Source organism: Haematobia irritans, chromosome 1 (assembly GCF_050003625.1).
Source record: "Haematobia irritans isolate KBUSLIRL chromosome 1, ASM5000362v1, whole genome shotgun sequence".
NCBI classification, from domain to species: domain Eukaryota; kingdom Metazoa; phylum Arthropoda; class Insecta; order Diptera; family Muscidae; genus Haematobia; species Haematobia irritans.
In genome coordinates, this window is record NC_134397.1 from 87,807,287 (window position 1) to 87,831,898 (window position 24,612).

Sequence of the window (24,612 nt, forward strand, 5' to 3'; positions counted from 1 at the left end):
ATATATATATATATATATATATATATATTAATATATATATATATATATATATATATATATATATATATATATATATATATATATATATATATATATATATATATATATATACATATATATATATATATATAAATATATATACATATATATATATATATATATATATATATATATATATATATATATATATATATATATTATATTATATATATATATATATATATATATATATATATATATATATATATATATATATATATATATATATATATATATATATATATATATATATTATATATATATATATATATATATATATATATATATATATATATATATATATATATATATATATATATTTATATATATATATATATATATATATATATATATATATATATATATATATATATATATATATATATATATATATATATATATATATATATATATATATATATATATATATATATATATATATATATATATATATATATATATATATATATATATATATATATATATATATATATATTTATATATATATATATATATATATATATATATATATTATATATAATATATATATATAATATATATATATATATATATATATATATATATATATATATATATATATATATATATATATATATATATATATATATATATATATATATATATATATATATATATATATATATATATATATATATATATATTTATATATATATATATATATATATATATATATATATATATATATATATATATATATATATATATATATATATATATATATATATATATATATATATTTATATATATATATATATATATATATATATATATATATATATATATATATATATTTATATATATATATATATATATATATATATATATATATATATATATATTATATATATATATATATATATATATATATATATATATATATATATATATATATATATATATATATATATATATATATATATATATATATATATATATATATATATATATATATATATATATATATATATATATATATATATATATATATATATATATATATATATATATATATATATATATATATATATATATGTGAGACGCATAATACCACGCGCACTTTCTTTATGACGGTGGTGATGATCTGCTGCAAAGTGTGTGCCGTTTTTTGCATAGGTATCTGTTAACGATTTATCGCCTGATAAACGAATTTTTAATTTATTATTGGTAGTTTCTATGTAAACCTTGTCACATCCGCCTTTTTCATTCCCATTGCACTTTATTTCCTATATAAGTTTGGATATAAGTGCAATGGGAATGGTATAGTTGAGAAGAAAGACAGCCGGTTTTCTTCTCAACTATAGAGCACATGCATGAATACCTTCAAACACTCCTGATCCTACTTTAAATAGATTGAAACAATACAATCCAGATCTACCAACTTCTGATGTGAAGGCTGGCCGCAAACCCTCCTGATCCTGAATCTACTTTAAATACATTGACACAATGTAATCCAAATCTACCAACCACTGGTTGGAAGGCAGGGCGTTTAGAAGAATTTGATGGACCAAGGCGACATAATTGGGGCAGATTTTCTTCGATATTGCTGTTTGTTAGTCGATATTCAAAAAATGAAGTTAATAGATAACAATCTTCATGTAATATAAAAAATCGGAAACCAAATTTGACCAATTCCTGCTTTACGACAATGATGAGAAAACACAATGTTCAATACGTAATAGAAACCAAAGGTCAACCAGTTACTTCGAAAGCGCGTAACCTGAAACTAGAAATCGCAAACCATGAACTCAACTATATGATGGAACTAGGATTATGTCGTCCTACAAAAAGCAACTGGTCCAGCCCCTTACATATGGTAAAAAAGAAAAACGGGCAATGGCGACCTTGTGGCAATTATAGGAGATTCAACGCAATTACGAAGTCTGACAAATATCCTTTGCCACATATTCACGATTTCGGTTTCGGATTACATGGTAAGAAAATATTCTCTACAATGGATCTAGTTCGTACATATAATCAAATTCCCGTGGCTCCCGAAGACGTGCCTAAAACATCTATAGTAACACCGTTTGGACTTTTGAATTTCCATTTATGACGTTTGGACTTTTCAAACATTTCACAGGTTCATTCACGAAGTTATTCGAGGTCTAGATTTTTGGATTCTAGATTCGACCCAAACACGTTGTCTGCTAAACAACCCGATTCCTTTAAATGGGCTCAAGGAATTCTTGAAGCTGGAAAAAGGGAACGATCACCGGATGAGCTGCCATCCAAAAGGGATCAAAGATCGTTTGCCTCAGTTGCTAAAGACAGCCTTGTGATGGCTATCATTAATAAAGGAGCATTGGACGGTATGGTTCCAAACCAAAAATGGGGGAAATTGAGAACGCAATGTCTGGAGTCTATTCGGAGGCGCGAAAAAAGTTTCCCGGACCAAGTCCACGATGTCAAGATGCTGGATGGTATCAAGGACGATTTAAGTTAATCGCATTTGAGGACCAGAGGTCTACGGATTGCTTTAAAGCTGCTTTTATAATACCGGTAAAGATATAAATCGAGCATGTGTAATTGCCAAAAACGAACTATACTTATTTCTGCTTCCTTCATTGAGCAATGCAGACACTGTCGTAGCCAGTCTAGATATAGCCAAATGCAAATATTTGGTATCTTCGGTCTACATGGGACATGCTAGGGAGATGGCTACATGTTCCGTCAAGACATTGGTTGAGGAGTCACTGAAAACGAAGACAAAACTCATTATGGGATGTGATGCAAATTCAAATATTTGGGGAAGTAGTGATACTAATGGAAGGAAGAGTCGCTAATAGAATTTATTTTGCGTGTTAACCTGGTAGTTTGCCAAAAGGGAGATGCACCAACCTTCGTCACCAAAAATAGGCAGAGATCAAACCCCCCCGAAATGAATGAATATTTTTATATAAATAAATATATATTTTTAGCTGCATAGAAAAATCTTATCGAAGATGTTGAAGAAAAGCTGGAGGTTTTATTTTGAAAAACGCTTACCTATAAAACTTGCACAAATCATAGAATATTAGTTGAAAAGCCCGTCAAACGACGGTCGAAAAAAAAACAACTTGTTTTTGTTCTCGCACCACAAATTTCATTTTTGGAAAATGCATTTCTGCTTTTTATGTGTGTTTGTTGTTCTTTTTGTGAACACGACTTACTATGTTTGGCCATAGCAACAACAACGAAACAGCCAAACACACATGTGTAAATGAAATGGCGCAAAACCTGCATAATTCAGCGATGGAAGCAATAAAGAGATATATCCAAACGTGCACATTCTTTTAAAAATTTTGGTCACTTTGCCAGTTACTCAGGGATGGAAAATACAATTTTTAAGAAAGTACAAAAATGGTATTTTTTGAGCGGAAAGGTACATTTTACTAAATTTCAACAAAAATTTCACTGGAAAATTATTGTCAAGAGACTGAATTTTAAAGAAAATAAAATTTTGACAAAATTTTCTATATAAATAAAATTTTGCAAAAATGTTCTATAGAAAAAAAATTTTGCAAAATTTTTTCTATAGAAATAACATAGAAATAAAATTTCCTATAGAAATAAAATTTTTACAAAATTTTCAATTGAAATAAAATTTTGACAAAATTTTCTATAAAAATAAAATTTTGCAAAAATTCTATATAGAAATAAAATTTTGACATTTTCTACCGAAATAAAAAATCGATTGACTGCGTCTTTTACAAAATCGAGATTTTCTTCCCACATGAACATGTCTGTTTTGCCATATTTGTAAAAGACTATTAGCAAATAAGGTTGATAAAGACTTTCTCAAAATATTAAAATATTTTGTCAAAGCTATTGTACCATAAATCTGATATCGACTCAAAAATGTATACACAAAAGGTACTAAATCATTCGCGGGGGTACTACGGTACTAACCGGGGTGAAAACGTTTTGAAAAAAGTACTATAGTACTGCATATTCCATTCCTGCAGTTACTACGTGCTCATCCGAACGTTCATTTTCAACAATGAAGAGATTAAAGACGTATCTTAGAAATTCGACTAGCGAGAGTAGACTCAAAGGATTGGCATTAATGTCGGTTCATCGCCGAATAAATGTGCCGACTGAAGAAGTCATTGATTTATTTGCTGCCCAAAAAACCCGTCGGCTCAATTTAATATTATAAAAATATTGTATACATACCTATGCATAAATAAAATTTTCTACACATGAGATTATATGAATATTTTTTTTTAAAGTTGAACCCGAGATTATATGAATATTTTTTTTTTTAAGTTGAACTAGAATCTGTTGGTATGCCTCTGGCTACCTGCAGGCTCTTACTGCATGAGAAGGCCGTTATGATGGCAAATGTTCGATGGGAGAATTGGAAATGGTTGTAACGACACCAAGCAAATATGGCCCCATTTAAACTTAAACCGCACACTAGATATGCTAGTGTTCTCAAGGCCTCAGATAGCACTCCTGATATCTGCTATAACGGGTCGCTGCCTGATAGGCGAATTTGCAAAAACTATAGGTGCAAAGTATAATGACTATTGTATAAGCTGTCATGATGTGGAGGAAAAGGAATCAATTAAACACCTCTTGTGCGAGTGTCCTGCTTTTTGTGTAAGGCGTAAGCGAATTTTAGGAGCAGGGGTTCGTCTAACAGCCTAAGTATACCTGGATCAACATTCACAGTTGTCAGTCCATTTATTCTTTAACAGATAGCGAGCTTTCAATAAAGCTGACTAGTTCATGCAATGCGGTCTCAGTAGACCTGCCCTTCGAGTATGCATGCTGTCGTTTCGAGAGCAAACTTGAATCCTCGCTAGTTCTTAGATGTATGTCTATCATCCTCTCCAGGGTCTTAAGTAGGAATGAGGATAAGCTGATTGGTCGGAAATCCTTCGCACTCGAGTGAGAGGCTTTTCCCGCTTTACACATCGTTTATATAAAACCGTCAACCTGGGTATAATTCTTTCAGCCACTGCTTGTAATTCCGCCGGAGTAATTCCATCAGGTCCGGGGGATTTGAATGGTCCAAAGCTATTTAAAGCCCATTTTATTCTAGATTCCGATACAATTTCCTCGATAGGAAAGGACCGCTGAGCCACTGTGGCACCGCCAGAACCTGGTTCAACCGTCTGATTTCCAGGAAAATGTGTGTCCATTAGTACCTCCAGCGTCTCCTCACTGGACGTTGTCCAATTGCCCTCCGATGTTTTAATGAAATCTGGAGCGAAGTTGGTGGATGCTAGAACCTTCCGTAGTCTGGAAGCCTCTGACGTATTCTCAATACTGCTACAGTAATCATCCCAAGAGTTTTATTGAGACCACTGCGTGTTCGATATATTGCACAGTGCTCATATTTGTCTCTGGCATTTCCGGTATCATCAAATTGAACGATTCCCTATACCTATTCCAATCATCTTTCCTAACATTTTGCGGAAATATGGTGGTTGAAGTACGAACAGCCAATCTGAAACTGATGTAGCGATGATCTGAGAAGCTATGTTCCCTCAAAACTTGCCACTCAGATATCTTATCAATCAGTTCCGGAGATGTCAACGTGACGTCCAAAACCTCTTGCCTGTTTCTGGTGACGAAGGTTGGTGCATCGCCCTTATTGCAAACTACCAGGTTAGTACGCAAAATAAACTCTATTAGCGACTCTCCCCTTGCATTAGTATCACTACTTCCCCAAATACTATGACGTGCATTTGCATCGCTTCCCATAATGAGTTTTGTCTTTGTTTTTAGTGACTCCTCAACTAAGGTCTTAACGGCACAGGGTGGCATCTCCCTATCATGTCCCATGTAGACCGAAGATACCCAATATTTGCATTTGGATATCTCTAGACTGGCTACGACAGTGTCTGCATTGATCAATAAAGAAGCAGAAACAAGTTTTGTTCGTTTTTAGCAATTATATATGCTCGATTTATATCTTTACCGGTATTATGCAAAAGTTTGAAACCCGGAGTGCTCAATTCACAGATCTTGTTCTTATATATGTATGGTTCTTGATTTGGAACAATCTGGTTGGTTCAACAGAAGAAAATAATCGAGAAGGTTCAACGGTTAAAACTAGAAGTGCCGATATGTAATAGGTACTTTTAGTTAATGTGGTATCACAATGGACTGAATAGTCTAAGTGAGCCTGAATCTTAATCGGGCTGCCACTTTAACCTAACCTAACCATGGTTCTTGAATAAGAACTATATCTATGTCTCCTTTCATCAGGAGAACTTTTAAGGCAGCACCAGCGGCCTTACAATGGTGAAGATTTATCTGGAGGAACCGTAAAACCATCCAAATTTTCAACCACCGTCACATCAGCCGCTTCAATTGAGTCATCAAGGGCTTCCTCTTCACAGTTCTCGGTGACTCTCGCAACAATCCGCGGTTCAGCTTTGGTGAGGTTTGAGCCTGTAGAAACTTCCCGCATATGATTTTCGCCATAGTCTGCAGGTTTTATGTCTCCTTCGGCTTCTCTAGGAGATTTTTTCACTGCTGACTCTACCGGAGGCTTGTCCGTTTCGGAATCCTTTGGCTGATCGCTTTTGTATACCTTCATATGGATATCATGAAAGCCATAACTTACACGACCTTGGGTCTGGGCTAGATGTGGCAGCCACTCTATGTTTAATATAAACACCGCATGTGGTCTTGGTCCATCCACCTCATCCAAACGACCAACCTTCCAATCGGCGGTTGGAAAATCTGATTTCATTCTTTTAGTCTCTCTACACACAAAAAAATTTTTTTGATTTCAATCACGAAAATCGCGGATTCAATCATTTTTTTAATTGAAATGTCTTCAATCACGAAAATGATAGTATCAATCACCCATTTTGATTGAAAACCAACACGATTTTCAATTAAAAATTTAATTGACTTTTGTCACGGAATCAATTAATTGTGTGATTGAATCAATTAAAAACGTGATTGATTTTTAACATAAAATTCAATCACAGTTTTAATTGAATCAATTAAAATTTTAATTAATTTCGCGACAAAAAACAATAAACTATTTGATTCATTCAATTAAATAATTAATTGAAATTGGCTATAAATTTCAATCAAAAAATGTATATATTGCGACCCCAAAATCGTATTTAATTTTATTTGAAATAAAAGAAAATATGTGTTTCTTATAAAACATATTTAATATTTTATTATTTTTTGAATTATGCAATAGACAAATAAATTTGGTTCTTGTCATTTGTGGTTTGTTCTAACATAATTTACAAATACAATTACATAAATTATATAAATCATTATCTTCCTTATAATAATAACCATGTTAGCATGGTCCTTCTAATATGTAGATGCGCCTAGATTTCCAATAAATCAGCAGCCTGTAAGCTAAATTAGTTTTTCTGAAAGTAAACAGAATAATTCGAATTTAATTTTGTTAAATTAAAAGTTAATTTTGTTAAACATTACCTGCATAGAATATCAAGTTCAATTCTTAGTTCCAGGTTGCAGATTTATAATCTTCTTTTGCAGTTGTAGTCTTTTAGCATAAAAAGGTGTATTAAGGAGCTCGGTAATTTAATTTTAGTAACAATTCCTTTCCAAAATTTCCGCACATTGAAATCGTCTATTAAAATTTGAACCAATCATAGACAAAAATAATGGGAAAGCAATGTAATATTTGGTATTATATTGATGATACTTTGCAAATTCTAAAAATAGAAAAAATATATAAATGGGAAATACATATTTTTATTATTTTCGGATATTTTTCATATTTTTAAATCCAAAAGAAAGATTTTTTTACCATTACATAATTCAGCTCATTAGTTTATATATCAGATATACTGATCTCTACTTGGGTTCAAACTGAAAAAGGCAGGTAAAACAAAAATACAATTTAATGCCAACGCCACTTTGCAACTTCAAGGTGAATCTTCCAACAAACCCATACCGCTCTTGGTTTTAAGAAAACTAGGAGTGAAAAAAAATTATAATTTTAAAAGATCAATACGGTACTTTTTTGTTGCAAACATATTCTTACATATTTGATAAAATGATGGAGTCGATGGGATTGATTGGTCAATTTCACGAAATAAAATTGGTTACTAAAAGAAATGAATAAAAAATATATTATTTTAGTCCGTTTAATGTAAACAGGCTTCAATGGAAAACGGTATTCACATTTCACAATTTCTTACCTTCAATAAATGTAGATTGTTTTCCATTTTTACAATACCACAAAACACAAACACAGGTAATTTCAAATGCGTTCTCTCATATATTTTTTCAAACCTTTATCACGTGGCCATTTGTTGTTGCACATTTTATTTATTTCAACCCTTTGCTATGATTTGTTGTTGCGTTCAAAATATTTATGTACACATTTTCAATGCAGCAGACAGAATGTCGCCAATCATGTTTTTCAATTTACGCGAAAAACAAAAACCCAACCGTTCGTTACAAGTTACTTATACAGACTGATCTCTCCATCATACAATGTTGAATAAATACCCATTCTCTTGTTCTCTTTTCGCTCTTTCCATTGCTCAAAATTATTGAATTTCAATCACAAAAGTGATTGGATCAATCACATGTGTAATTGGAAACGGAAAAAATTTCAATCACGTTTGTAATTGAAAATTATTTCCGAATTGATTAACAAATTGATTGAATCAATTAATATTTTAATTGGAAACGTAACAAATATCAATCATTTTTTTAATTGGGTTTTATTCGGATTTGATTAAATAATTAATTGAATCAATTAACATATTAATTGAATCCATTTCCAAATTCAATTAAGTGTTTAATTGAAAAAATGTTGGTGATAATTTTTTGTGTGTAGTATTGACTCAGGATCAGGAGTGTTTGTCGGTATCCATGCATGTGCTCTAGGTTTAGCCGGTATGTCTTTTTTTCGACTAACTCCAAAGCGGCTCCTTCCCAAACTTCACCAATTAGCATCAATGCAGCTTTAAAGCAATTCATAGACCTCTGGTCCGCAAAAGCTATTAACTTATATCGTCTTTGATACCATCCAGCATCTTGCCGTCGAGGACTTGGTCCGGGAAACATTTTTCGCACCTCTGAGTAGACACCAGATATCGCGTTCTCAATTTCCCCCCATTTTTGCCTTGGAATCATACCGTCCAATGCTCCTTTATTAATAATAGCCATCACAAGGCTGTGTTTTGCAACTGAGGCAAACGATCTTTGATTCCGTTTAGAGGATGGCAGCTCATCCGGTGATCGTTCCCTTTTTCCAGCTTCAAGAATTCCTTGAGCCCATTTTAAGGAATCGCTTTACTTAGCCGACAACGTGCTTGGGTCGACTGATCCTAATTTCTTTAGGATAAACAAAGCATTTCTTCGTTCCTTGAATCTCTTTCGAGAGGGATTGCCTCCTTTTGATGTCCTTAGAAAAGGTTCGACTTACCTTAGAAAAGGTTCGACTTGCCAAAGTGTTACCGCCAGTCGACCCGTCTACAGGTCGACTATTTGGGCCTGACTCTTGGTCGCTACCCAAATTTATAACTTCAGTCGTTACCCGTCCACTGGGCCCTGAAGTTAGCAACCCAGTGGATGACTTTGAATTTCGCTGCATGGTGGTTTATTATTTCCACCACACGTGAAATTCGTAATAAGTACTTATTACGATGAAATACTCCGCTATTAGAAAACACGTCCGTTCAGTTCGACGGTTGACCTGGAAAACGTTAACTTAAGCAGTTTGCTTATGGTGTTGGAACAATCTGGTTGGTTCAACAGAAGAAAATAATCAAGAAGGTTCAGCGGTTAAAACTAGAAGTGGCCATTTGTAATAGGTACTTTTAGTTAATGTGGTATCACAATGGAGTGAATAGTCGAAGTGAGCCTGGAACTTAATCGGGCAGCCACTTTAACCTAACCTAACCTAAGTTATTCGAAAAATTCTTTTGCTGAAGACTGGGATCATTTATTGTCTCAAGAAATATAATACCGGACCATCAATTTGGATGCCAGAAGTGCAGTATACTTAGACCTATGCTGTATCTACTACACACACGATATGTCAGCTAGGGAAGATTGTTTCATTGGAAATTTTGTTGATGACATAGCTTTAATGTCAACTGGAAAAAATACAGATGTATCCGAGATGATTGACTGCGAAAATTACCAGATACAAATCCCTAAATATAGGTAATGAAACTCAGCCAACTATCTTGGTTTTACACTGGATTGAAAATTAACTTGGAAAATTCATATTGATAAAAAGTGCGAAGAATTAAATATTAAATACCGCAAGTTAAGCTGGTTAATGAAAAAAATAAAAAGGCCTTAAAACAGAACATTACTAATCACGAGCCACCGTGGTGCAATCGTTAGCATGCCCGCCTTGCATACACGAGGTCATGGGTTCGATTCCTGCTTCGACCAAACAACAAAAAGTTTTTCAGCGGTGGATTATCCACCTCAGTAATGATGGTGACATTCCTGAGGGTTTAAAAGCTTCTCTAAGTGGTTTCACTGAAAAGTGGAACGCCGTTCGGACTCGGCTATAAAAAGGAGGTCCCTTGTCATTGAGCTTAATATGGAATCGGGGAGCACTCAGTGATAAGAGAGAAGTTCACCACTGTGGTATCACAATGGACTGAATGGTCTAAGTGAGCCTGATACATCGGGCTGCCACCTAACCTACCATTCACGAAGCCCGTAATTTACTCCAAACTCCAAATCAACTTAGAAGATTGCGCCGTTTCAAATCAAACTATTTACTAACTCGCTTTAATATAAGAAAGGCTCAATTCCAATAAAAATTTGTACCACTATAATTGTCCCAGTTCTACTATATGAGTCTATTGGTTAGCCACTTCTTCATCATAGAGACTAGTTGTAGTATATGTTGAGCATAAATATATATTTGCTTAAATAAATAAAATAAAAAAGCTATATGATGAGGCGAATGTAATAAGGATAGACAATTTTATTATTCATCTGAACAGGAATTACACTGTAAGATGCACTTCATGTACTACAAATAATTTGATATTGGCTCCATATTGTGTGGATGAACAATATATTATAGACACGTCAAGTAAAAGATTGTCCCTCCAGAGGCATTCTTGTACCTCGATAAAAATATCATTCAGAAAGAAAATACCTTTCCTGTGTTTTATCACTATTATAGAAGGGCCAATATAAAAGCTACTGGTTGTACAAATTATTTAGATAACAATTTAAGATTTATCACTAGCATATCACATAGAGATCTGCATTCTTCTCATAAACCTATACCAAAACAGTATTGGTGGTTAATTAATTAAAATTGTATTTCAAATTCGTGACGTTTTTTGCAAAAATTGTTCATTACAAAAAATTACAACATAATAAAAACATGTAAGAATACAACTATGATTTTTTTCAAATGAAAACCTCAACCATAATTATTGTACTCGAGAGTCCGTGTACAATAATACGTTATATAAAAATATGAAACAATAAACACGAACAAAAACAAGTTAAAGTTAGAAGTGCCCATCAGAATGAATTGAATAGTCTAAACGTTAATCTATAAAATAAACGTTATATATATTTATACACCGTTGGCTCCAAATTGAATGGAAAATAAATTGGACTGCCACTTCAATCTAACCTAACCAAACCATATATGGTCTTAGTTATATCAACGGTTTTAATAGAAAAAAGCTCATTTTCCTTGCAATAAAGCCATACAAATAGCCGTTTCATTAATATTGCGTTATTATCTTTCGTTTATTAATATTGGGTATTATCCGGAGGAATAAGAAATGACCATGTTCACTAATATTATTTATATGTTCTCCTTTAAATTTTCAGAACTCTACATTCGGATTCATATGTTGTGCACCATGTACATGGTTGCGTTCTTCTACGGCAGTACACAAAATAGCAATTACAACTGCAACGTTGCTTGTTACTTCACTGCTTGTTGTGTCTCCAATTTTGTTTTTAATTAGCACCGCACCATCTCAATTACCGCGTAATTGTTATACCGAAGATGAAAAGTGCAAACCAACAACTACACCACCACCTGAATGCTTGGAGCCTCATTGTAGAGCAATTGCACATAACATACATTCCACTGTGAACTGGAAGTTTAACCCCTGCGAGGAGTTTAAAAAGTTTAGTTGCCGAAATAACACATATAATACAGAAAGCTTCAGTTCAATACAAAGTGCACAAAAAGCAGTAGATTTACAAATGGAAGGTATGTATTAGAGATAATACTTTGTAAAGCACGGACATAGGTTTGTATCGGAGACATATAAATCGAAGTCTCAAAAAAATCTGAGTAGTTTGCCGGGAATCGTTAGTCCGCCGCAATTATTGGATATATGACATAAAATCTCCGAGAAATTATGCCCAAATGTGATTAGCCTTTAACAAAAAGTATTGACAAAATTGAATAAATGTGTGGAGTAAGGTACCAGTACTATCACACACAAAAAACGAACTACCTAAGTTGACTTTGTAAACTTTTTTATATGGAGTTGATATGGTTAATATGCCTTTCGTAAGTCCAAAAAGCTTGGACTTACGAAAGGCATATTCGAACATTTTACAAAGTAAACTTGGTTCATGCAATGAAATATGGACAAAAATTCAAGAATATAATAACCTGCCATGTTATTGATATGGCATATGTTCAATAGCCATTCGTCATAGACAAATTAGAAGAAGACACATTCTTGTCATAGCAAAACTTAAACACCAGAGGACTCTGCCATCAAAATATCATGAAGTGTCTCTCAAATGTACTGGCGTTTGCGTCGGAAAATATCATAACATTTGTGTTTTTCATAAATTTCTGAATTAAAACCCATAAAAGCAATACCAAAACTCCCTTAATGTCATGCTGCATCTATTGCCTTTAGACATTTTGGCCGAACAGTCAGCTGCAACAACGGCTGTGCGGTTGCCCGAGCTATCGCTGTGGTCGGAAAAAATGTACGATCACAGTTCGGTCCTCAAAGTAATGCCAGATGTGCCAAACGTAGTGGATTACACCCTGGCACAACCACTTTTCGACAAAAAGTTTGAAACTCTAGTTCCCAACAGTGAGGCGTGGTGTACACAGACCCCGGGGAATAAAAGATATATATTTCTATACTGATGGCTCCAAATGGAATGGACAAGTGGGGTTCGGAGTATATTCTAAAGATCTGGAAATTCGAATAGCGAAAAGATTACCTAATCACTGTAGTGTTTTTCAGGCTGAAATATTGGCAATAAGAGAGGTGGTGAATTGGCTGAGAAGTAATGTTCCAACAAATATTGGCATTAATATATACTCAGACAGTCAACCTGCAATAAAATCCTTGGACTCTGTGTTCCTTAACTCGAAAACGGCCATAGACTGCCGCAAATCTCTCAACGAGATGGCTGAGCAGTACAATATTCACCTAATATGGGTGCCTGGTCATAGGAACATACCGGGGAACTGTGAAGCAGATGTGTTAGCAAGGCTAGGAACTACCTTACATATTCCAGGGGAACTAGAATCTGTTGGTATGCCTCTGGCCACCTGCAAGCTCTTACTGCGTGAAAAGGCTGTTATGATGGCCAATATTCGATGGGAGAATTGCAAGGGTTGTAACGACACCAAGCAAATATGGCCCCATTTAAGCTTAAACCGCACACTAGATATGCTAGTGTTCTCAAGGCGTCAGATAGCACTCCTGATATCTGCTATAACGGGTTGCTGCCTGATAGGCGAATTTGCAAAAACTATAGGTGCGAAGTATAATGACTATTGTATAAGCTGTCATGATGTGGAGGAAAAGGAATCAATTAAATTAAACACCTCTTGTGTGAGTGTCCTGCTTTTTGTGTAAGGCGTTAGCGAATTTTAGGAGCATATAGCTTCCAATTACTGGCGGACCTGGAAAACGTTAACTTAAGCAGTTTGTTTTTGGAGCAATCTGGTTGGCTCAACAAAACTAAATAATAGAGAAGGTTCAGTTGTTAAGACTAGAAGTGCCCATATGTAATAGGTACTTTTAGTTAAATGTGGTATCACAATGGACTGAATAGTCTAAGTGAGCCTGAAATTTAATCGGGCTGCCACTTTAATCTAACCTAACCTAATACCAAAACGATTATAGAAAACTGAAATAACACTTATGTGTATGTTAAAGCGAATATTTATTATGGTTTTATGTGAATACTGCTGTTTTCATTTATTCCTGGGCAGATCTGCCTTGGAAAAAATTGACAAATAAAACAAATTTTTCTCATAGCCCTCTACACCTTGACATTTGTTTTCTCTTTATAAGAGCACAAGGCTTAATCTTATTATTCTCAATTATCTTTGCACTTGTTGAATTGTATACGGCAACCCACATGTTTTAAACAGATGACGCAAAAACGAGGAAGAAGAAAAAAGGAATTGAAATAATTTTGTGAAGTCATATAGGAATTTGTATATTTATTATTTTCTTCGAAAAAGGTAAGTTCATCGATTTTTTAACATAATATCTTTCCATAAGGTTGGTACAAAGATCGCATTTTCAATTGTCGATGTGGATAGCTCCCTTTAAAAAGGTTATATGCTGTTTGTGCTTATATAGATTGTTTTTGACTTTAGTAACTATACTCGAACTTAGTACCCATCTAATGTATGATGCAATATAAGGGCTTTTTAAAAATCCATAATTTGATTACGTTTTTTCCATTTTATATTCGTAGGAAACTATTCTCCGGCTCACAATTTCACATACGCTTCGTAATATCAAACATCCTGCTTTAACTCATAGCACACTACAAGAACGCTGTCGCTGGATTTTTTCAAGAGAATTTGAATTCCTTGCGATTTAATTTAATTGTTTAGAGGCCGTATGTATATTTCTTGTGTAATAAATATATATTTGGGGAAACCAGTAATAAATATTTATAACACACCGAAAATAGCAAATAGAAACAGTAATTTTTTGCTATTCTAACATTTTTAATTTTTTTTCTGTCAAAAGTGTTTTTTCAAATAAACCAGTTAAAAATTTATAAAATTTACCAGTTTTGTTGCATGATTTTGCCATGACATTCGTCTGTCAATTTTAACTAAGAGGGCGGTTCGGAAATTTCTTAGCCTATCAATGAAAGAGAATAGTTAGTTTTTCAAAAATATTTTTATTTTTCAATATAATCTCCTGAAACTTCAATACACTTAGTCCAACGCTTTTCTAGCAATTCTATCCGTGGATTAAAATAGTTTTCATAGTTTTCCTCAAGGTCTTTAAAATAGTGGTTTACAACTGTAATTGCATCTTCATTTGAGGTAAAACGCTTGCCAGCAAGGATTTTTTTTTAGATTTGGGAACAAGTAAAAGTCACTTGGAGCTAAATCAGGAGAATAAGGTGGGTGGTCAAGCAACTCGTACTTTAATTCGTTGATTTTAGCCATTGTTAAAACACTCTTGTACGCTGGTGCGTTGTCTTGATGAAAAATTAGTTTTTTGTGTTGTAAGCCAGGACGTTTTTCTCGAATTGTACATTTAATTGATCCAAAAGGTTGCAATAGTACACTGAATTTATTGTTTTACCCATTTGCAGATAGTCAATCAATAAAATACCTTTGAAGTCCCAAAAACCGTTGCCATAACCTTACCAGCCGATTGAATTGTTTTTGCCTTCTTTGGGGCACTTCCTCCAGCTTCAGTCCATTGTTTGGATTGTTCTTTTGTCTCTGGAGTATAGTGGTGGATCCATGTCTAATCAACAGTTTGAAACGACGCTTAAAATCCATTTTATTTCGCTTAAAACGATCCAAACAAGCTTGAGAAATGTTCATTCTTATGCGTTTTTGATCGACTGTTAACAAATACGGCACCCATCTTGCAGAAAGCTTTTTCATCTATAGTTCTTCGTTCAAAATTAAATAGACTCGATCACTGGAGATGCCCATGATATTAGCAATTTCACGGACTTTTATTCGTCTATCATTTAATACCATATCATGCACTTTGGCTACAATTTCTGTTGTTGTTGCTGTTTTTGGACGTCCTCTACGTGGTTCATCTTCAATGCTTGTACGACCACGTTTAAATTCAGCAACCCAATTTTTTACTGTTGCATATGAAGGAGCACTTTCACCTAACACATTCACCATATCATTATGAATTTCTTGTCCCGATAGACCTTTTTTATGTAAATATATAATGACAGCACTCATTTCTAATTTTTCCATTGTAAAAGAATTGCGGATGCGTCTTTTTTGAACACCTGTTTCTATATGAAGGAGTTGCCAGATCGAAACAGTCGTATTTCATACACAGAAAAAAATATCACTAAAATATTCTCAATTAAAAATTTAATTAAAGTTGAAAATGTTTTCAATAAATAAATTAATAGATACAATTAACTTTTTAATCGAGATAGAAACATCAAGTTAATTAAGTAAATGATTGAAAATTTCATTTTTAATTAAAAAAGTAATAGATACAATTAACATTTTAATCAAGTTCGGAAGACTAAGGGTATGTTCACTCTAGGCAAATATTTGCGCAAAATAAGTGTCAAACTTTTTCCAGGAGCTCTTTCGAAATATTTGGATACCTCTTTCGGAAGATGTTCTTATCGTGATGTAATATATCGATTATGAGCTAAAAATGTTTTGCAGCTTTGACTGTGGAGGCGAACTCTTCTTTGATTTCTGTCAAATATTTGCCCAGTGTGAACGTACTGTAAGTTAATTAAAAAAGTGATGAACATTGTTTTAAATTTTGATTAAAAATGTATTTCAAAAAATCAATTGTTAATCCAAATAAAAACTCTAAGCCAATTCAGAAAGTAATTGAAAATAGTTACCTTTTTAAAGTTAAAAATTAATTGAATTTTGCAATCAACATCAATTAAATTTTTAATTGAATCAATTAAAAAATTAATTGAAATTTGCTAATGAAATCAATAAATTTTTTAATCAAGAATTTTTTCTATGCCCAATTAAAACTGTGATTGATACTATCATTTTCGTGATTGAAGACATTTCAATTAAATAATTGAAAATCAGCTCCGGTAATTTTGTGATGTTATATAAATTCCTTTCATTTCTCCTCTGCGGACTAACTAGTAGTTTTTTTCGATATTGACATCAAAATTTAGGCAGTTAAATTATCAAATTGTGGATTGTTGAATGAATCCAAATTTCAAATCAAGTGGTTTATATCTCTGAAGTCTATACACACAAAAATTTTTTTTTCTGATTCAATCACGAAATTAATTGATCCAATTAATTTTTTAATTAAAATGTCTTCAATCACAGAAATGATAGTATCAATTAAAAAATTAATTGAAGGTCAATTAAATTAATTGATACTACTAATTTTTGTGATTGATTTTTGTTTCAATTAAAAAATTTGCTGAATCAATTAAATTTTTAATAGAATATTTTTTAAAGCTCAATTAAAATTTTAATTGGAAAAATTTTCGTGAATTTTTTTTTCTGTGTATGTTGTAAAAGATGCGGTATCTCTGCATTTTTGTGACTTTGCTGTCCCATTTCATGCGCTTCTGCTTGATTGTAGATTTCTTCTCTGACTGTTTTTATATTCATATCCGCATGCAGATCGTTGTCCCTTATATACTACGGAGCGTCCGCTATATCTCTCACCACTCTGTTTTGAAATTGTTGAATCATATCGATTATTTGATTTTTAGCTCAACCCCTTAGTTGTAGACCGTATGTCCACATAAGCGTTAATACTCGTTTGTACACCAGTAGTTTATTTGGAATTGACATTAACCTTCCGAAACTTCGCCAATTAGCATCAAAGCAGCTTTAAAGAAATTCATAGGCCTCTGGTCCGCAAATGCGATTACCTTAAATCGTCCTTGATACGATCCAGCATCTAGGCGTCGAGGGCTTGGTCCGGGAAACTTTAAAGTCCTTCTACTCACAGATGGTAGACAATTTTCTAGACATTGTGTCCTCAATGCTCCTTTGATTGATTGATTGATTTATTGAATTATATGCCAATACAACAAGATAATTATCTTAAATATTACAGTATTGGAATTACAATGTTATCATAATCTCTATGTTATTGATATGTTGATTAAAATTAATTATAAATGAAAAACAAACAAACTTGATAAACATTTAATATTTAAATAAAATAACATTTGAACTAATACAAATGCAAAGATGCAACAATTTTATATTTTTTATAATAAGAAAAAAAAATAATAATATTTATCTTTCTTGTGTTAGATGTAAAAATGTTTATTCTTAAAACATTGCGCGTTGCTAATAGTTTGAATAAGATTTGGGAGATGATTCCAGAGACGGATTGATGGTATGAGAAAAAAGTTTTGTGATGATATTCGACGGTATGATATTTGTATGATGTTCTTTCCTCTAGATGACCTAGCAAATTGTAGTCTATTGTATAGGTATGAGGGATTCCTTGTATAAATTATTTTGTGTAAAAATAGCAGAGATTTGTATTCTAAGTACTTTTCCCAAGGCATTTTTAGCACTTGAAGTGAAAACGATGAAATAGGATCAAACTTTCTAAGTCCAAATATATCGTATGGCATTGTTGAAGGTGGTTTGGAGTTTCCTTTTAGAGTTTGCGTCACAGTCTGCAATGATCTCAGCACCATAAAGCAGCGTAGGTAAAATGTAGGTCCTTACTAGAAGTATTCTTATGTTCAGAGGTTTATAGGATTGAGACGTCCAAAGGTTTCTTAGCATTGAGTAGGTTTTGCCACACGCAGCGATGATATGATTTTCGTTAAAAATTACGCCTAAGTTTTTGGCTTTATTAGCAATTTCAATTGCGGAGTCACCCAGTCGCATACAGCAGTTGAGGTTTACGGTAGAATTCTTATTTCGAATAATTTTTGCTTTCGACTTGCTTGGATTTAGTAGTAAACCATTTTTTGTGGCCCAGTTATTGATCCTGGCAAGATCCAAATTGATATTCTGTACGCAAACGTCAAAACAAGCCGAATTACTAGTTATGTATAATTGAACGTCGTCAGCGTACATTTGAATACTGGCATATTTTACTTCATCGGGTAGATCATTTGCATATATAGAATAGAGCAGTGGACCAAGAATGGAGCCTTGAGGGACGCCCCTTCTAAGCGGTAGTAAGCATGAGTTTTGCAGTCCATTAGTGGTGTATTGAGATCGATGTGATAAATAAGATGATATTAGTCTCGTTGCTGTTGAAGAAAAATTAAAGTTATTTGACAATTTATTAGTAAGTATAGAATGGTTCACACAGTCGAACGCTTTTGAGTGGTCAAGTAAAACCAATACAGCGACTTCGTTATTGTCGAGTCCTTCACGAAGCGTTTCAACCACGTCGGTTAGGGCAGTGAGACAGCTGTGGTTTGGTCTGAAACCTGACTGACGCCCAGTTAAAGATTATGTTCTGTCAGATAGCTTTGTATTTGAGCATGCATGAGTTTTTCAAAAACTTTGGATAAGTATGGTAATATTGCTATAGGCCGAAACTCGTTGTCATTTTTGGGTATGGGAATTACTTTAGCAATTTTCCATGCTGCAGGAAAAGTACTAGTCATTATCGACGTATTGAAAATGTGGGTTATGTATTTTGTTATATATGGAATAAGTAAATTAACGAATTTAGGGCTAATTTCATCAAAGTCAATGGAATTGGATTTTATGGACTTAATGCTGTTGTAAACTTCTAATTCATTAACCATATGAAAGGAAAATTCCGAGTTCCTCTCCATTTCAGGAAATGTGTTGTCATTGTGCCTTATATGTACCACTGGAATGTTTATAAATTTGGCATTAAGTTCGTCGACATTGATGTTATGATTATGCTGTTGTTGTTTTTGTTGTAGAATACCAATTTTACGGATTTGCGACCACTTTTGCTGTCTTCCTACTGCATTATTGAATTTAGTTTCGTAATAGATTCTTTTCTGGTGTTGGACCTTGGATACTACTGCACGTCGAGCCTGCTTGAATAACTCGTGGTTTTCAGTCGTTTTGTACCGTTTCCAGAGTTTATATGCATATTCACGGCGAGATATTAAGTTTTTGGTTTCAGAGTTGAACCACGGTTTCGATGGTTTAGATTCCTTACATTTGATTTGAACATGGATGTTATACAGCGAGTTAATATTTGTAATGAGAAACGATAGATTCTCATCAACTCCTACGCAACAGTAAATATCATCCCAATTCATCATTGTCATGTCATATTCCAAAGCCCTAAGATTTATATTTCTAAAATCTCTGTATGTATATGTGTGGCTGATGTTAGGAACATACCAATTATAGGCCATAAAAATTATATCATGCTTTGTAAAGGCAGATCCACATAGCTGTTGATAAAGTAGGACCTCTTGAACATTACTGACAAGAAAAATATCTAGAAGTGTATTTGTAGTCGACGAAAAATGTGTGTGCATCATTCTATTCACCGGAGTCAAATTTAAAGCTTCCATTGAAGCCGTAAGGTTAATTTCTTTTAGAATATTGCTGTTAAGATCTCCTGCAATAATCACATCAGCGTATGTGGCACTAATTTCCTCAAGCTTTGTTACTAGCGGCTGGATATCAACACTCCTGTGGGCCTGTATACACAGCCTAGAAGTCCTTTCCTGTTAGCACCTTGAATCTCAAGAAATATATACTCAATTTTATCGCCATATATAGATCTCGATAAAACTTTAGTTACTATAGAATCTTTAACGTATATAGCAACTCCTCCACCATTGGTAAGACGATCAGACCTAAATATTTTGTATCCATGTAAATTGTAGGCTGAATCGCTAATGTCGTGATGAAACCCTGTCTCGGATATACAAACAACATCTATTGCGGAGTGTTCAAACTGGTAACGAAATTCATCAAGTTTGTTACATAGACTTTGGGCATTTATATGGCATATGGTTAGTCCTTTTTTTTAGGACACGAATGATGTGAAAATTTCTTCTCCCGAAATCGTTATTTGATGACATTATAATATTGTTTAACAGCGAAAGAAGCAACGCATTGAGTTTTAAGAATTACGAATGTAGATATCTTAGTTTTAGTTTTTAATAATAATATAATAGATTGAACAAAATGATAATAAATCGAACAAAATGACATGCAGTGGCTCAGATAAAAGATTCTAATGTTAATATAAAAGTTATTTAAGAATTCCCTATTCATTATTACTATGGGAATAAATCGGATCTTCTCGAAAAAAACGTTGCAATTCATCAGAAAATTCGATCAATGTTTGAGCATCAGACAATGTGTTTTTAATGTATACTAAACCTCGCATTGTGTAGGCTGAATGCATTATTTTTTTTTTCTTTTTAGATTTAATGCAGATTTGAATATATTATAGTTATACGGTGTTAAATTTTCATGTATAAAGAATTGTTTATCACTATCCAATCCGATGTCTAGGAGGCACAATTGTCTTTTGTTTTCCCGTTTAAATTTAGCAATCATTTTTAGGACGAAGTTTCTTTGATATGCTGATTGCATGTTGATTACAACAACTTCATTTATTTCATATGTCTTCCGACGGTTACGAATTTTTTTGAGTCTGTTGATAGCCATCACAAGACTGTCTTTTGCATCTGAGCCAAATAATCTTTGATACCGTTTGGAAAATGGTAGCTCATCAGGCGATCTTTCCCTTTTTCCAGCTTCAAGAATTCCTTGCGCCCTTTTAAGGAATCGGTTTGCTTAGCCGACAACATGCTTGGGTTAACTGATCCAAATTTTTGTAGATAAACAGAGCATTTCTGCGTTCTTTGAATCTCTTTCGTGAGGGATTACTCCTTTTAATGTAGTTATATTAGAAAATTCTTGACTTGCCAAAGTGTCGCCACCCGTCGAATTTGAAAATGGTTTCAAATGTGTAGGCAGTATACTCATAGAAAAAAGACTGCTGTTAATAGCAAACACTGTCGGTTGTTTTTCAGCAAACAAAATGCTGCTGTTTTAGCATTTTTTTTTTTGCTGAAACAGAAAACAATCTGCTCTTTTGGAATAGCAGACGTACTGCTGAAAAGTCAGTAGTTTGTTGAAATTTTCTGCTGATCCGGATAAAATTATAAACTGGTCTAATAATAGGGCTGTTTTCTTTTAGCACTGGATACCCTAAGCAGTCGCGGACTAAAAGAAAACAGAGTACTCGTTTATCCAGGACATCTCCAAAAATATGCCACTATGTCATCAGCTGTTTAAAAACAATCACAAAAAAGAAAATAAATCTTGCATTTTTGGTGTATGAAATGCTCAAATAGTAGTAAATATTTACTGCTGCGATTATTTATCACTGTACCACTTGGAATTTCATGTTTTTCGATAAATTATCCACAATAAATTACTATTGTGAATCGAAGAACCGCCACTTTATCAAAATACAATCTGGCAACATCGGCGCGATTTGCAGTGATGAGATGTTCTGGATAGAACACCAGTGCAACGATGTTCTGGATAGCCCATACAAATGTTGTATCCAGTGCTAAAAGAAAACAGCCCTAATATAATTACCGCTGATGTATGCCCAAAACAGTTGAATGAACCTCTAAAAACATCAAACATTAAAAAATAATTAGTAGTTTTTATTTACTTTTTTGTTAAAACATTTATTTAATTAAACGAACGGAAATTTTTGTCCAGCATCCCTAAATCTTACGTGTCTTCGGTATTCACACCCTCAAAAAAAATCGCTTCTCTAACATATGTTCCAAACATATTTTGCAGGAAGCACATATATTATTGGATACCGCCGAAACATTAATATGTTTGTTTTATGTGACCATATTATATGTTTGGAAGCATTTTGAGTCCAAGAATAGTATATGCTTGGAAGAATTCCCCAAAGAAGATTATGTTCATTCCCTCACATAATTTTCACTTCCACGAAATTTTTGAGTTCTTCGCATCTTTTTCTGTAATACAAATATGCTGTTTTTTTTTCAAATGTCTATTCTCTTGGTTCCGAATATCTATTCTCTTTATTCCGAATACTCATTCTACTATTCAAATTAAATAATATTTAGACATAAGCATACCAAATTTTTGGACTTATTATAAAACAGTTTTCCGAAACAACATACATTCACAGAAATTGCTCTCATTTCATTCTCTCGCTGTGTTATGTTGATATTTTTTATTCAACCCTCCCGGTTTCCATATCTATTTCTTTCTCTATACTAACTCTCTCTCTCTCTCTCTGTCGCTCTCTGAATAAAGTATCACAACATATATATGTTTACTCGAAATTTGTAAATTTATATATGTTTACATTCACACATATTATTTTTATGAAACATTCATGCCCCAAACATAATATATTCTAACATATTAACATATGTGTCCCAAACATTTTGTGTTAGTATAGGAACATTACATGTTTGCACTTAAATATATTGTGTTTAAAAATTGTGCCCGAAACACATTTTGTTTATATCGGAACATATGAAAAACATATTTTTCTAACAGTGCACATATATCTAGAAATTCCTTATTTTATTTCAAGAGCAATAACAGCCGCAGCAAAATCAAACTCGATGAAGTGGGAGATATTTTAAAGGGCTATATTTTTGTAAAGACTTTTCGAATAAGAGATGGTAAACTTTGTCCAGATAAACACCATGCAACTCCAACCATAAAAGTTACTAATCATTATCCATTCACCGGAACTCTTGACGTAGGCGCCGGGGTGGATATGAGTTTCCTTATTCTAGATGATTTTTCGATTGAATTCCAAATATTTTTACCATTTCTTAAATTTCAAAGATGAAAGGGATTTCTTTCATATGTTATTTAATCCCGAATATAAATTGTAGCACCCATTGATAAATTGACTCATTACTTTATAAAAGTCTTTCAGTTCTATGCCATGTTCATGTTTCGTCAACATTTAACACATGATAAGCCGGGAAAATTTAGCAACTCAATATAATTATTTTGCGTTGTTTTGTTAAAGTTATTTTTGGTAAGTAAATAGTAATTGTCATTAAAGAAATTTGTTAATTTATATATTATTTTAATAATTTCTAGATTTGGAAAAAAGGAAGCAAAAATGGTGCACTGGTTAGCAGGCCCGCCTTCCAAACACAGGGGCATGGACTGGTCGGTTTCGAATAGACACCGAACAGTGGACTATACCCTCAGTAATGCAGGTTAGATTTCTGAGTGTTTCAAAGCTTCTCTAAGAAGTATCATGGCAATGGGAAGCAATGCTCGGACTCGGATATTAAAAAGAGATTCCTTGTCACTGATCTAAAAATGAAAAAAAAATGGAAGTTCAAAAATGTGTTATCACTATGGACTGAATAGTCTAAGTGACCCTGTCTATACCTAACATGAACCGAAATGTGGTAGAACTGCTAAAATTCATCTTAAATGTGAGTATTAAAAGCGGAATATCATCATAACCTAACCTAATCTTCATTGCAGATTGCAAAGAAACATTAATCCTCGTGTATAAGGGCAAATAAGAAAAACAAACGAAATTATACCCCAAACAATAAACCAAATCCACTGCTAAAAATTATTTAATTGACTTATTGACTTAAATTATTTTCACACATTTAGTAAATGTAGATGTTGTGGTGTTAAGTGGTTTATGGATTTTT

At 32.9% G+C, this 24,612-nt stretch overlaps 1 protein-coding gene and 1 long non-coding RNA gene across 6 annotated transcripts in view; one reads left to right on the top strand and one right to left on the bottom strand.

The window, feature by feature from the left end:
• Nepl16 (Neprilysin-like 16) overlaps positions 1–24,612 on the top strand; it is a 369,741-nt gene that overhangs the window by 38,118 nt on the left and 307,011 nt on the right. For all 5 annotated transcript variants that reach the window (XR_012718012.1, XM_075291093.1, XM_075291094.1 and 2 more), the window contains exon 2: positions 11,857–12,247. Coding sequence is in view for 4 of the 5 variants with exons in the window: in XM_075291093.1 (XP_075147208.1) it covers positions 11,857–12,247 (391 nt within the window). In the remaining variant the exon portion in view is untranslated. The remainder of the gene's footprint in view (positions 1–11,856; positions 12,248–24,612) is intronic.
• Positions 7,188–8,479, bottom strand: LOC142239937 (uncharacterized). Its single transcript, XR_012723142.1, has 5 exons — positions 8,220–8,479; positions 8,063–8,126; positions 7,826–7,992; positions 7,489–7,730; positions 7,188–7,421 (listed from the first exon to the last, which is right to left on the bottom strand). It is a non-coding gene; the product is annotated as an uncharacterized LOC142239937 (long non-coding RNA).